The sequence below is a fragment of the Scyliorhinus canicula genome, chromosome 13 (assembly GCF_902713615.1).
Source record: "Scyliorhinus canicula chromosome 13, sScyCan1.1, whole genome shotgun sequence".
NCBI lineage: Eukaryota > Metazoa > Chordata > Chondrichthyes > Carcharhiniformes > Scyliorhinidae > Scyliorhinus > Scyliorhinus canicula.
The window spans coordinates 20,120,652-20,134,372 of NC_052158.1; the positions used below are offsets into that span (position 1 = coordinate 20,120,652).

Sequence of the window (13,721 nt, forward strand, 5' to 3'; positions counted from 1 at the left end):
CTATTAATTAACCAATCCTCTATCCATGCTACTACTTTACCCTTAATGCCATGCATCTTTATCTTATGCAGCAACCTTTTGTGTGGCACCTTGTCAAAGGCTTTCTGGAAATCCAGATATACCACATCCATCGGCTCCCCGTTATCTACTGCACTGGTAATGTCCTCAAAAAATTCCACTAAATTAGTTAGTCATGACCTGCCTTTAACGAACCCATGCTGCGTCTGCCCAATGGGACAATTTCTATCCAGATGCCTCGCAATTTCTTCCTTGATGATAGATTCCAGCATCTTCCCTATTACCGAAGTTAAACTCACTGGCCTATAATTTCCTGCTTTCTGCCTACCTCCTTTTTTAAACAGTGGCGTCACGTTTGCTAATTTCCAATCCACCGGGACCACCCCAGAGTCTAGTGAATTTCGGTAAATTATCACTAGTGCATCTGCAATCTCCCTAGCCATCTCTTTTAGCACTCTGGGATGCATTCCATCAGGGCCAGGAGACTTGTCTACCTTTAGCCCCATTAGCTTGCCCATCACTCCCTCCTTAGTGATAACAATCGTCTCAAGGTCCTCACCTGTCATAGCCTCATTTCTATCAGTCGCTGGCATGTTATTTGTGTCTTCCACTGTGAAGACCGACCCAAAAAACCTGTTCAGTTCCTCAGCCATTTCCTCATTTCCCATTATTAAAACTCCCTTCTCATCCTCTAAAGGACCAATATTTACCTTAGCCACTCTTTTTTGTCTTGTATATTTGTAAAAACTTTTACTGTCTGTTTTTATATTCTGAGCAAGTTTACTCTCATACTCTATCTTACTCTTTATAGCTTTTTTAGTAGCTTTCTGTTGCCCCCTAAAGATTTCCCAGTCCTCTAATCTCCCAGCAATCTTTGCCACTTTATATGCTTTTTCCTTCAATTTGATACTCTCCCTTATTTCCTTAGATATCCACGGTCGATTTTCCCTCTTTCTTCCGTCCTTCCTTTTTGTTGGTATCCCTCTTTACGTTACAGTTCTTTCTTAGATATTTACATTGTCATGTTTCTTTTATACATTGGAGTGTTAATGACCCAGACCGAGGGGCTTTACACTGTTACCCACCCCTTGGTGTACATTTGGTGGTAAGACCTTACACTGTGGTCTTTCCCCATTGCGCCTTGGCGGCAGCTGCCCCAAGCTTGAGTGCGTCCCTCAGCACGTAGTCCTGGACCTTGGAATGTGCCAGTCTGCAACACTCGGTCGAGGACAATTCTTTGCCCTGGAAGATCAGCAAGTTTCGGGCAGACCAAAGAGCGTCTTTCACCGAGTTGATGACCTTCCAGCAGCAGTTGATGTTTGTCTCGGTGTGTGTCCCTGGAAACAGTCCGTGGAGCACGGCTTTTTATTTTTATTTTTTATTTTTTATTTTTTTTATAAATTACTTTATCTTAGTTACACAGCCAGGGCTCAGAGTGTGGACAGAGGCGAACCCCTAATCCAGCTCCTTGCCTGCTCCAAAAAACAATTCAAATTGAATCCAATTCATGGTCCCCATAAAGGAGACATACCAGATCTGAGCCAAAAGGCTCAATCTACGCACAGTCTTAGCCAAAAGGCCTAGACTTGATCTTAGCCAGAAGGCCAAGAGCACGACAGCCGTTACTGAATGGCACTCACCCGAGGTTTCCAAAGTGAAGTGGATAGATCCCAATGCCTTGGTTACCCCAGGGACCTGCATATTAAAGTGAGAGTAGCTGTCTCACTCTAATAAGCAGATTTGCGAAAAAGATATCCCCCACAATGGGCGGGTTTCACAACTCGACGTCTCACAAGATCGCATTATATTTCGCGAGGTATGGTGAACCAGGTAGATCCCTGGAGCGGGGTCTCCTATCATTCCCAGTTGCTATACAGAGTTTGTGTCTCAGTAATCGTGCCATCAAGACAAGAAAGGCATGCTCATAATATGGCTCAACAGGTTGACAATCAGCCCACTAACCTTTCTCAAGGGACGGCACGTGGCACAATGGTTAGCACTCATGCCTCACAGTGCCAAGCACCCGGGTTCAATTCCTGCCTTGGGTGACTGTGCGACGTTTGCGCATTCTCCTTGTACCTGCACAGGTTTCCTCTGGGTGAGCATAAAATAACAGAGACAAGGGGCGGAATTGCCCGGGACCGGCGTCAATCCCGCCCCTCCGTGGCCCGAATTCTCCGCCACCCGGGAATCGGCAGGGGCGGGAATTGCTCCGCGCTGGTCGGCGGGCCCCCTGCGGCGATTCTCCGGCCCGCGATGGGCCAAAGTCCCGCCGCTGACAGGCCTTTTCTGCCGGCGGGAATCAAAGCACGTCTGGTGCCAGCGGGATTAGCAGCGCGGGGGGGGCGCCGGGGTCCTGGGGGGGGGGGGCATGGGGCGATCTGGCCCCAGGGGGTGCCCCCACGGTGGCCTGGCCTGTGATCGGGGCCCACCGATGGGCGGGCCTGTGCCGTTGGGACAATCTTTTTCTTCCGCCCCGCCATGGCCTTCACAATGCGGGGACAGAAGAGGCCCCTTCCCCTGCGCCTGCGCCGGTATGACGTCAGCAGCCTCTGACGCACCGGCGCATGCGCGGACTTCCGCCAGCTGCCGAAGGCCTTTCGGCCCCGGCTGGCGGGGCGCCAAAGGCCGTTCACGCCGGCCGGCGGAGCGCGAGCCACTCTGATGCGGGCCTAGACCTTGTGGAGAATTCCGCACCTTTGGGGAGGCCCAACGCCGGAGTGGTTCATGCCATTCCGTCCCGCCGGGACCCCCGCCCCACCGGGTAGGGGAGAATCCCGGCCAAGATTACAGGATTCTCTCCAGTTTCCCACCTGCCCACACCAGGAAGTGGTTTTATGGTGGAGATAAAAAGCCCAACGATTTTAACATAAAGAACCAAGTAAACAAAAGCAAATAAACTGAGGGACAAATAAAAGAAACAGTCCCTCAAAGGGAAACTGCCTTAAACAAAAAATTAATAAGAAATGAGACTTAAAACATTCAACCAAAATGTGATTAATGGGGTCAGTAAGGCACACCAGCCCATGTGGTGCCCAATGGGCACGGAAGGTCTCGAGGTGTGCTCCCTCTCCAGGGACATCCAACCGTGAACGTAGCCACGGAGGAGGGGCAGACAGCCGGATCAAACAACCCCCAGGTTGCCCACTTCCTGGACCTGTCGATAGTCACGCCCAGGAGCAGGTTCATGAGGTCCTTCCCCGCTTCCTCCGCACCAGGTGGCTGTAGATCTGGAGTGTGGTGCTGAACCCATCCAGTTAAGGCCCTTAAGTGGCTATCTAATTGCCTTAAGGGCCTTTTCCCACCCAGCCTCAATTTTTAGGCCGTTACCCGATGACTGTGAGTGGGAAACAGAAACAATTCTCAGCCTTGATCCTGGCCCCTTTGACTGGAGTGCTCTTCCCTCAGGGCCTGAAGAACTCCAACCCTCCCTCCCCTTCCAAGGCCTCTGAACACCAAGATTGCTTACCTCACAAGCCCCATGGGCATCCCCCTTCCCTCACCAGAATCCACGGTAGTTACCAGAACTATGGTCCTAGAACTTAGTCTCAGGACTGCACAGCCATCCCTCTTCCTTCCAAGTGTGGACAGAAGTCCCACCTGTTGCCTATCGATGCCCAACTGAGGGTGAAATGGCAGCAGGCCTTTTAGATGCATTTTCCCCTGAATCCTGATGACAGACACTGAGTTGTCGCCATCTTGAAAATTCCATCCCAAATATAAGACGATGAGAGAGGTGGGCAGCACGGTAGCATGGTGGTTAGCATAAATGCTTCACAGCTCCAGGGTCCCAGGTTCGATTCCCGGCTGGGTCACTGTCTGTGCGGAGTCTGCACGTCCTCCCCGTGTGTGCGTGGGTTTCCTCCCGGTGCTCCGGTTTCCTCCCACAGTCCAAAGATGTGCGGGTTAGGTGGATTGGCCATGCTAAATTGCCCGTAGTGTCCTAATAAAGTAAGGTTAAGGGGGGTTATTGGGTTACTGGTATAGGGTGGTTACGTGGGTTTGAGTAGGGTGATCATGGCTCGGCACAACATCGAGGGCCGAAGGGGCTGTACTGTTCTATGTTCTATGTTCTAGGTGGATAAGAGCACATACTGACCAATGGTTCCTGACCAGGTGCACACTGTGTCAAAAGAGCAAAAGGTGGAGATAATAATTGATAAAAATCAATAATCACCAGATGATAAGTTGTAGGAGCAGAAGTGGGCCATTCGGCCCATTGAGTCCGCTTCGTCATTCAATGAGATCATGGCTGAACTGATGTAATCCTCAACTCCGCTTTCCTGCCTTATCCCTTGATTCCCTTACTGATTAAAAATCTGCCTATCTCAGCCTTGAACATTAATAACCCAGCCCAGCTCTCTGCGGTAAAGAATTTCCCACATTCACTACCTTCTGAGAGAAGAAATTCCTCTGCATCTCTGTTTTAAATGGGCGACGCCCTTACTCTGGGATTAACCAGTGACAATAAACAAAAATTGTTTAAACAACAGAGTACAACATATTTAAAGAAATATTCACAGTGTTACAGTTCACGACATAATAAGCTGATAGTATACGTTTTACATCAGTCATTTTCAAACCCCGGGTCATGACATGCGGGTGGGTCATGGGCGGGTGTCAGGAGGTCGCGGGGCCACGCGTTGTGGCATTCCCGATCGTGGAGCCATGCATTGTGGCGTTCCCGATTGCGGGACCATGCATTGTGGCGTTCCCAATGCGGGGCCATGCGTTGTGGCATTCCCGATCGCGGGACCATGCGTTGCAGCATTCCCAATCACGGGGCCATGCGTTGTGGCGTTCCCAATGCGGGGCCATGCGTTGTGGCATTCCTGATCGCGGGACCATGCATTGTGGAGTTCCCGATGTGGGGCCATGTGGTGTGGCGTTCCTGATGCGGGGCCATGCGTTGTGGCATTCCTGATTGTGGAGCCATGCATTGTGGCGTTCCCAATCGCGGGACCATGCGTTGTGGCATTCCCAATCGTGGAGCCGTGCATTGTGGTGTTCCCGATGCGGGGCCATGCGTTGTGGCATTCCCAATCGTGGAGCCGTGCATTGTGGTGTTCCCGATGCGGGGCCATGCGTTGTGGCATTCCCAATTGTGGAGCCATGCGTTGCGGCATTCCCAATCGCGGGGCCATGCATTGTGGCGTTCCCAATGCGGGGCCATGCGTTGTGGCGTTCCCGATCACGGGACCATGCATTGTGGCATTCCCGATCACGGGACCATGCATTGTGGCGTTCCCGATCGTGGGACCATGCATTGTGGCGTTCCTGATCACGGGACCATGCATTGTGGCGTTCCCGATCACGGGACCATGCATTGTGGCGTTCCCGATCACGGGACCATGCATTGTGGCGTTCCTGATTGTGGGACCATGCATTGTGGCGTTCCCCATACGTTGTGGCATTCCCGATGCGGGGCCATGCGTTGTGGCATTCCCGATGCGGGGCCATGCGTTGTGGCGTTCCCGATGCGGGGCCATGCGTTGTGGCATTCCCGATGCGGGGCCATGCGTTGTGGCATTCCCAATGCGGGGCCATGCGTTGTGGCATTCCCAATGCGGGGCCATGCGTTGTGGCATTCCCGATGCGGGGCCATGCGTTGTGGCATTCCCGATGCGGGGCCATGCGTTGTGGCATTCCCAATGTGGGGCCATGCGTTGTGGCATTCCCGATGCGACTGGTTGTCAGAATGCCGGCCGTTCCATGCATGCGTGCCCCCTCAGCAGTGCACAGGCCCAGGAGGGCAGAACGCTCCCTCCTGATAGTGCGCTGACCCAGGAAGAGATTTGTTTTTAAATTGCTGGAATCTTCCTGCCTGGATCAGCGGCGGAGAGCAGATCACGCAGAGCAAGTGTTCTGATGTCACGTGTTCTGGGCATGAGAGAGATGCCTCCGTTTTGTAGCTGCCAGCAATGTTGGTGTGAACTCCAGGACTACTGGTGAACAACTCATGAAGAGGAAGCTGAAAACAGGAACAAAGCAGCATAAAGATGATTATTTGGGTTGTGCGTTTATTAATTTGAGTCACTGCAAATCAAGATTCAAAGTTCATGTGTGTTGTACGCAAGGAAGCACTACAAATGAAAGTTTAAAACCTCAAAACGAAAAGTTAGAGGACAAAACTCTTAATTTTTTTCAACGCCTACAGTGACAGCTTAAATCATCAGCTGAAGTCATTGTCAGAAATGTAACATTGAATAAAAAAGCAAGTGACATCATGAGGACCAAGCAGGCTCACCTGTCACATTAAAGGGTAAGTGAAAATGGTGAGTCGAGACGGTCGGCCGGCAAGGGTCCTGAAGGATAGCCGGGTGGTAAAAATGGGTCCCAGACAAAAATATTTGGAAAAAATGGGTTACGTAGGTGTTTTCAGTGGAATTCCCTGTGCCCACAGGGAAGGCTGACATGTAATGGGAAGGGCACTGAATAGTAATCCTGAAATTTAGATTATTGCCCATTGGGTCATTGGTTCAAAGCGGGTGGAATGTGAATTTGAAAACATCTGGAATTGGAAACTAGGCATCATTAAAGCGATGTCAGGAAGGACCTGGGCACACAGCAATCTGTGGTTCGCTCAACTGGAAGAACTTGTCACTGACATAGATCATAGAATTTACAGCACAGAAGGAGGCCATTCGGCCCATCGAGTCTGCACCGGCTCTTGGAAAGAGCACCCTATCCAAGGTCAAAACCTCCACCCTATCCCCACAACCCAGCAACCCCACCCAACACTAAGGGCAATTTTGGACACTGAGGGCAATTTAGCATGGCCAATCCACCTAACCCGCACATCTTCGGACTGTGGGAGGAAACCGGAGCACCCGGAGGAAACCCACGCACACACGGGGAGGATGTGCAGACTCCGCACAGACAGTGACCCAAGCCGGGAATCGAACCTGGGACTCTGGAGCTGTGAAGCAATTGTGCTATCGTGCTGCCCGTGCATCCCCGTAAAAGTTAAAAAATAAAGTATTAGAGTTGCCAACTTGTTGGGGGGGGGGGGGGGGGCGGGGTGGATTCAGAACGGGTCGGGCAAGATTTGAGCAGTGAAGCAGGTAACTCTGAGAATGGAAGGAACTGCAAAAAGCAATATCTCTCGGGCGATGTGAGGAAGAATAAACAGCACGAAGAGTTCAGTCAGTTGGGCGGCTTCTTGCGGAAGAGCAGACTGGGATCGGAGAAGATTCAGTCGCAGGGTGGAGCAAAAGCGAACATTGTTTACGGTTCAAAAAAAAATAGTCATGGCATCGCCGAGGAGCCCAAATGGGATTGAATCCCCGTGGTGAAAGGACACCCGGAGATTGCACATTATTTTCAATAATTTGTGAACTCGCGTGTCTCCAGTCCAGTGTTTACCCTGCTGGCTGAGAATTGTTCAACATCAGCCCCGCGCCTACACCCACGCAGATACAGACCTGTGCAGAAGCTGCAAAATGTTCATTCAGAATTGGGTATGGGAAATTCCCAGCTCACTCTGAGCGGCTTTATGTTCCCGTTCATTGATACGCCCTCCTCCTCCACTTTCCCCCTCTGCCATAAATTTAAAAAAAAGCCTGGGGACCCTGGGGGTACAGTTGAAGTGCTGTGACACAGGGAAAACTATTGAATTGAATGATGGGGAGAGGCTCAGAAAATGGGACCGATGCCGCCAGCTACCGGTCAGAAACAGTGTGCAGAGTGCTGGAGTCATTGAGGCCCGCAGCACAGGAAAGGCCCTTCGGCCCATTGCCTCTGTGCCGGTCAAATATAACCACCTAACTAAACTATCGTTTTTTAAAAATAAATTTAGAGTAGCCAATTATTTTTTTTCCGATTAAGAGGCAATTTAGCATGGCCAATCCACCTACCCTGCACATTTTTGGCTTGTGGGGGTGAAACCCACGCAAACACGGGGAGAATGTGCAAACTCCACACGGACAGTGACCCAGAGCCGGGATCGAACCTGGGACCTCGGTGCCCTGAGGCAGCAGTGCCACCCGCTGTGCCACAGTGCTGCCCCAACTAAACTATTCTAATCCTATTTCCCAGCACTTGGCCCATAGCTTTGTATTCCCTTGGCATTGCAAGTGCACGTCTAAATACTTCTTCAATGTGATGAGGGTCTCTGCTTCCACCACCCTTTCAGACAGCGAGTTCCAGACTCCCACCACCCTCTGGGTAAAAATGTTTTCCCTCACATCCCGTCTCAATCTCCTGCCCCTCACCTTAAATCTATGCCCCCTGGTCATTGACTCCTCCACCAAGGGGAAAGGTTTTTTCTTGTCCAAGTCTCTCACAATTTCACACATCTCGATCATATCCCCCCTCAATCTGCCCTGCTCCAAGGAAAACAACCCCAGTCTATCCAACCTCTCTTCTTAGCTGAAAATCTCCAGCCTGGTAAATCTCCTCTGCGCCCTTTCCAAAGAATGTGCTATCCTTAACTGGATAGCACATCCAGTTACTGGATGGCGGTCAGCTGTCACCACAGTTTGTGTACTCGCACATCACAAACAGGCGGAGAGAAAACCATTGGGAAAAATCACAGTGCATTGGAAAAGATCAACGATTGTAATAAAACAAACAGCAGAGACTGTATCTGGTCTCCTTAGTCACCATGTTAATTACAATGTTGGTGGAAAAGGGATGGATCGCAGACGCGCGACTAAAGCAGGTCTTTGACAGCACACAGAAAGGTTGTTCGGCCCATTGTTTCTGTACCTGCCAGCAAACACTTGTTTATTCTAATTGCATTTTCCATCGCTTGGACCCATCGAAGACTGTTCGGAATGAATATCAACAGGTACTTTGAAAATTAGATTTTTTTTTTAAAATTTAGATTACCCAATTATTTTTTCCAATTAAGGGGCAATTTAGCGTGGCCAATCCACCTACTCTGCACATTTTTGGGTTGTGGGGGCAAAACCCACGCAGACACGGGGAGAATGTGCAAACTCCACACGGACAGTGACCCAGAGCCGGGATCGAACCTGGGACCTCAGCGCCGTGAGGCGGTTGTGCTAACCACTAGGCCACCGTGCTGCCCCTGAAAATTAGATTTAATCAAGGAAAGATTAAGGAAAGGCAAGCTCATGCTTGTGAATCTGATTGAATGTTTTTTGGAGTAAGGGTGGAGGTTAATGAAAGGAATACAATGGTTATTATCTAAAGGGTTTGAAGAAAGTGTTTGACATGCATGTAATAAGAGTGTCGAATTGGGCGGCACGGCAGCACAGTGGTTAGCACAGTTGCTTCACAGCTCCAGGATCCCGGGTTCAATTCCGGCTTCGGGTGAGTGTCTGTGCGGAGTCTGCACGTTGTCCCCGTGTCTGCGTGGGTTTCCTCCGGGTGCTCCGGTTTCCTCCCACAGTCTAAAGATGTGCAGGTTAGGTGAATTGGCCATGATAAATTGCCCGTAGTGTCCTAAAAGGTTAGGAGGGGTTACTGCCACAGGGTGGAGGTGTGGGTTTAAGAAGGTTGTTCTTTCCAAGGGTCGGTGCAGAGTCGACGGGCCGAATGGCCTCCTTCTGCACTGTAAATTCTATGATTTCTATTAATTGAAAGACCAGACTGTTTTCTTTGTTCTTTAGACAGGTATATGAACGGGTGGGGAACAGAGAGTAGTAGACCTTGGAAAATAGGAGACAGGTTTAGATAAAGGATCTGGATCAGCGCAGGCTGGGAGGGCCGAAGGGCCTGGTCCTGTGCTGTAATTTTCTTTGTTCTTTGTTCTTTGTTACATGTAGCTAAAATAAACTGACTGAATGTTATTAAATAGATTACTAGAGACATTTCGAATACTGAAACTGAGCTGAGGAATAAAGGCGAGAGATAGAAATTAGTCACAGATCAGCCAAGGTTTCCGCAATCACAAATATTTCCACCTCCTGGGGAGTTGCTGTCGAAGCCCTTGCTTAGCTCTTTCTGTCAGTCTGCTGCAGACGCGGAGCAGAGCTGGTCGGTTCTAAATTTCCTCTTGCTTTTGGGGTAAGTAACTTCTTCACCAGCAACGGGACATCAGCGCTTGTGAATGGCTGGCCCAGCATTTAGCAGGTCAGAGGCGCGGCCGGGGGAATATTGAATTGAACATGTTTGAATGAAACATGTGCAAAGCGAGTGCTGGGCAGATTGCACAGACTTTAACACCATTGAATATTATGTATCGCGGCGTCACCCATTCCTTTACCAGCGTTTACCCGCGTGTTAGGGACAAATGTTTGAACGGTATTTACAGTCGATGCATTAAATAGAGGTGAAAATTTCACATAATGATGTGAAAATGATTCTCTGGCTGTTTGGTGTCAGAGGGAGTGTCTAACCAGGAAAATATCAACAGGTACTTTAAAAATTAGATTTGGTGAAGAAAAGATTAATGAAAGCAAAGTTCTGATTGAATGTTATTTATGTTATCAGCGAATCTGATTGAATGTTATTTATGTTATCAGCGAATCTGATTGAATGTTATTTATGTTATCAGCGAATCTGATTGAATGTTATTTATGTTATCAGCGAATCTGATTGAATGTTATTTATGTTATCAGCGAATCTGATTGAATGTTATTTTGGAGTAAGGGTGGAGGTTAAGGGAAGGAATACAATGGTTATTATCTAAAGGGTTTTGAGAAAGTGTGGACATGTATCTCAGAGAAGTCTGACTGACAAAGCTGAGGCTGCTTTTGTCATGGAAAGTTTCATGTCAGTTTGAATTTTAAAATAGGCTTTAGGACAGTTAAAGCGGCTGGTGCTAAATGTTCTGACAGAATCAGAGCGAATGACTTCTCCATACCGAATCCAATCGTTCATTCTGTTTCTCTATCCATAGATGCTGCCAGTTACCGCTGAGTTTATCCAGCATTTTCTCTTTAATTTCATATTCCCAGCATCTATAGATTGAAAGTAAAATATAATTTCAATATTTGTGGACATACCGAAGTTGGGAGGTGTGCCGAACTGTGGGGGCGGCAAGAATTGATTTCAACAGGAAACAGCTAAACTGCAAGAAAGTGCAATGGAGAAATGGGTTTGTGTGCCCATATCTTTGGGAGGAGAGTTTGAGGAAGTTATCAGCGAAGCCTATTGGACCTCTGGGGCTTCATAAAGAGAGGTGTAATATCAGGGAAGTTAGACTGAATGCCGGAACACATGACACTTGCCAACCCAAGCTAAATATTGTCCAGATCCTGTTTCAGTATCTGAGGTTTTAACATTGTGAAAATCATTATTTTGAAACATCTTTATTGAGGTTTTACGTTTTGGAAAACAACACGCAATATTGCAAAGTAATACATCACTGTAAGGAAAGAAAAAAAATGGCTCTTCCATCAACATGGAGGATCAACACCGATGATCAGCGGGAAGTTTCCTTGCTCATGATGAGATTTCATGGGTTATGGAGTCAATGTTGAGGACTCTCAGGGTCACTCCCTACTGACTGCATACCACTGCACTACCACCACTCCCATCTGGTGCCCAGGCCAAGACAGCGTTCTCTGCCTGATTTTATTCTTTTTCAACTTTCCAGTAATGGCTTTGTACAGAATGCACTGTACTTGAGAGCATTGGTTAAATTATCAGACTTCAGATGGCAAGTTTCCTTGATAGGAAATTATGTGAATGCGTTGAATCTTCTGTGTGTTTGTACAATGATAAATCAATGTCAATCTGTGGACACTTGCTTTGGATCCATACTGGATGACTGCACAGTAGTGTTGACCTGAATGCTGTGCTGTTGAGAGTGCTGTTTTCCAGATAGAATTTAAACTCAGGCCCTGTTTTTCTCAGGAGGACAAAAAATAATCCTCCTGACACTGTCTCGAAGAAGAACCAGGACATTCTGAGATTCTGGTTAATGCTCATCCCACAAGCAATTTGATCATTATCACATTTCTGTCTGTGGTAGCTTAGCTGTCATGGGTGGCACTGTTGCTTCACAGCGTCAGGGTCCCGGCTTGGGTCACTGTATGTGCGGAGTCTGCACGTTCTCCCTTTGTCTGTTAGGGCAGCACGGTAGCATTGTGGATAGCACAATCGCTTCACAGCTCCAGGGTCCCAGGTTCGATTCCGGCTTGGGTCACTGTCTGTGCGGAGTCTGCACATCCTCCCCGTGTGTGCGTGGGTTTCCTCCGGGTGCTCCGGTTTCCTCCCACAGTCCAAAGATGTGCAGGTTAGGTGGATTAGCCATGATAAATTGTCCTTAGTGTCCAAAATTGCCCTTAGTGTTGGGTGGGGTTACTGAGTTATGGGGATAGGGTGGAAGTGTTCACCTTGGGTAGGGGGTAGGGTGCTCTTTCCAAGAGCCGGTGCAGACTTGATGGGCTGAATGGCCTCCTTCTGCACTGTAAATTCTATGTATGGGTTTCCTCTGGGTGCTCTGCTTTCCTCCCACGAGTCCCGAAAGGCATATTGTTAGGTAATTTGGACATTATGAATTCTCCCTCTGTGTACATGAACAGGCGCCGGAATGTTGCGACTAGGGCTTTTCACAGTAACTTCATTGCCGTGTTAATGTAAGCCTACTTGTGACACTAAAGATTATTATTATTATTATATTGTGTACTTTTCAATTGTGAAATGTAATTTATTGACTGGAAAATGCTTTGGGACATTCTGAGATCAAATGCAAGATTAAATGCAAGATTTTTAAAAACATGTCATCACAGTCTCTAATATATTTTGAATTCTAATTTCACAGGTTGCAAATTAAATAATTTCACAAGGATTTTTCTATCTTGACTGAGACATCCGAGACAGAATGCACTGCCTACAATTGATTGCACTGAATTATTTTGTACAACCTTTCACAGGTAAGTAGTATTTCCTGGGATAAATGTGAATGTTTTGCTTTCGGAGTTGTTTCGGCCACCAGTTTTATTCTCTGAAGGATGCAGGGTTGGTGCATTGAATAAAACAGACACCGCCATCAAGTCAAGAAGATGCTTTTCCCATCACACAATTGAGTAATGTGGCATATGAATTTTAGCGTCAGCGCAATGCCAAATACATAGGCCCAACAACTGGAGGACTGTGTCTAACTGCATATCCCTGCAGCTCTTTGCAACAGGCAAATGTACTGACTGTACCCAACAAACCCATGCTTGTCAAGCTCAAAACTTAGGCTGGAATTTTCCACTCCCACCAGTGGCAGGCAGGGGCGGGGAATACCAAGGGACGGGTATGGGGCAGCACGGTAGCATTGTGGATAGCACAATCGCTTCACAGCTCCAGGGCCCAGGTTCGATTCCGGCTTGGGTCACTGTCTGTGTGGAGTCTGCACATCCTCCCATGTGTGCGTGGGTTTCCTCCGGGTGCTCCGGTTTCCTCCCACAGTCCAAAGATGTGCAGGTTAGGTGGATTGGCCATGATAAATTGCCCTTAGTGTCCAAAATTGCCCTTAGTGTTGGGTGGGGTTACTGGGTTATGGGGATAGGGTGGAGGTGTTGACCTTGGGTAGGGTGCTCTTTCCAAGAGCCGGTGCAGACTCGATGGGTCAAATGGCCTCCTTCTGCACTGTAAATTCTATGATAATTCTATGATGATCGTATTGCCCCTCAGCACATCATCTTTTAAAAATTAATTTAAGGGATATGGGTGATGTTGACCAGACCAGCATTTATTGCCTATCCGTAGTTGCCCTTGAATGTGGTGATGAGCTGTCTTCCTGAACCGCTGCGGTCCATGAGTTGTCGGTACACCCACAGTGCTGTTAGGGAGGGAGC

The 13,721-nt window shown here is 48.4% G+C and overlaps 1 protein-coding gene across 5 annotated transcripts in view; it reads left to right on the forward strand.

Annotated features, from left to right (window-relative positions):
• The window catches only part of LOC119975688 (HEPACAM family member 2-like), an 89,727-nt gene that overhangs the window by 33,462 nt on the left and 42,544 nt on the right, over positions 1–13,721 (forward strand). For 4 of the 5 annotated variants that reach the window (XM_038815476.1, XM_038815477.1, XM_038815473.1 and 1 more), the window contains exon 2: positions 12,698–12,809. In XM_038815476.1, the coding sequence (XP_038671404.1) occupies positions 12,758–12,809 (52 nt within the window). In that variant the 5' untranslated portion in view covers positions 12,698–12,757. Of the gene's footprint in view, positions 1–9,935; positions 9,994–12,697; positions 12,810–13,721 lie in introns of those variants that run through there. The other variant, XM_038815474.1, reaches the window with a different exon arrangement.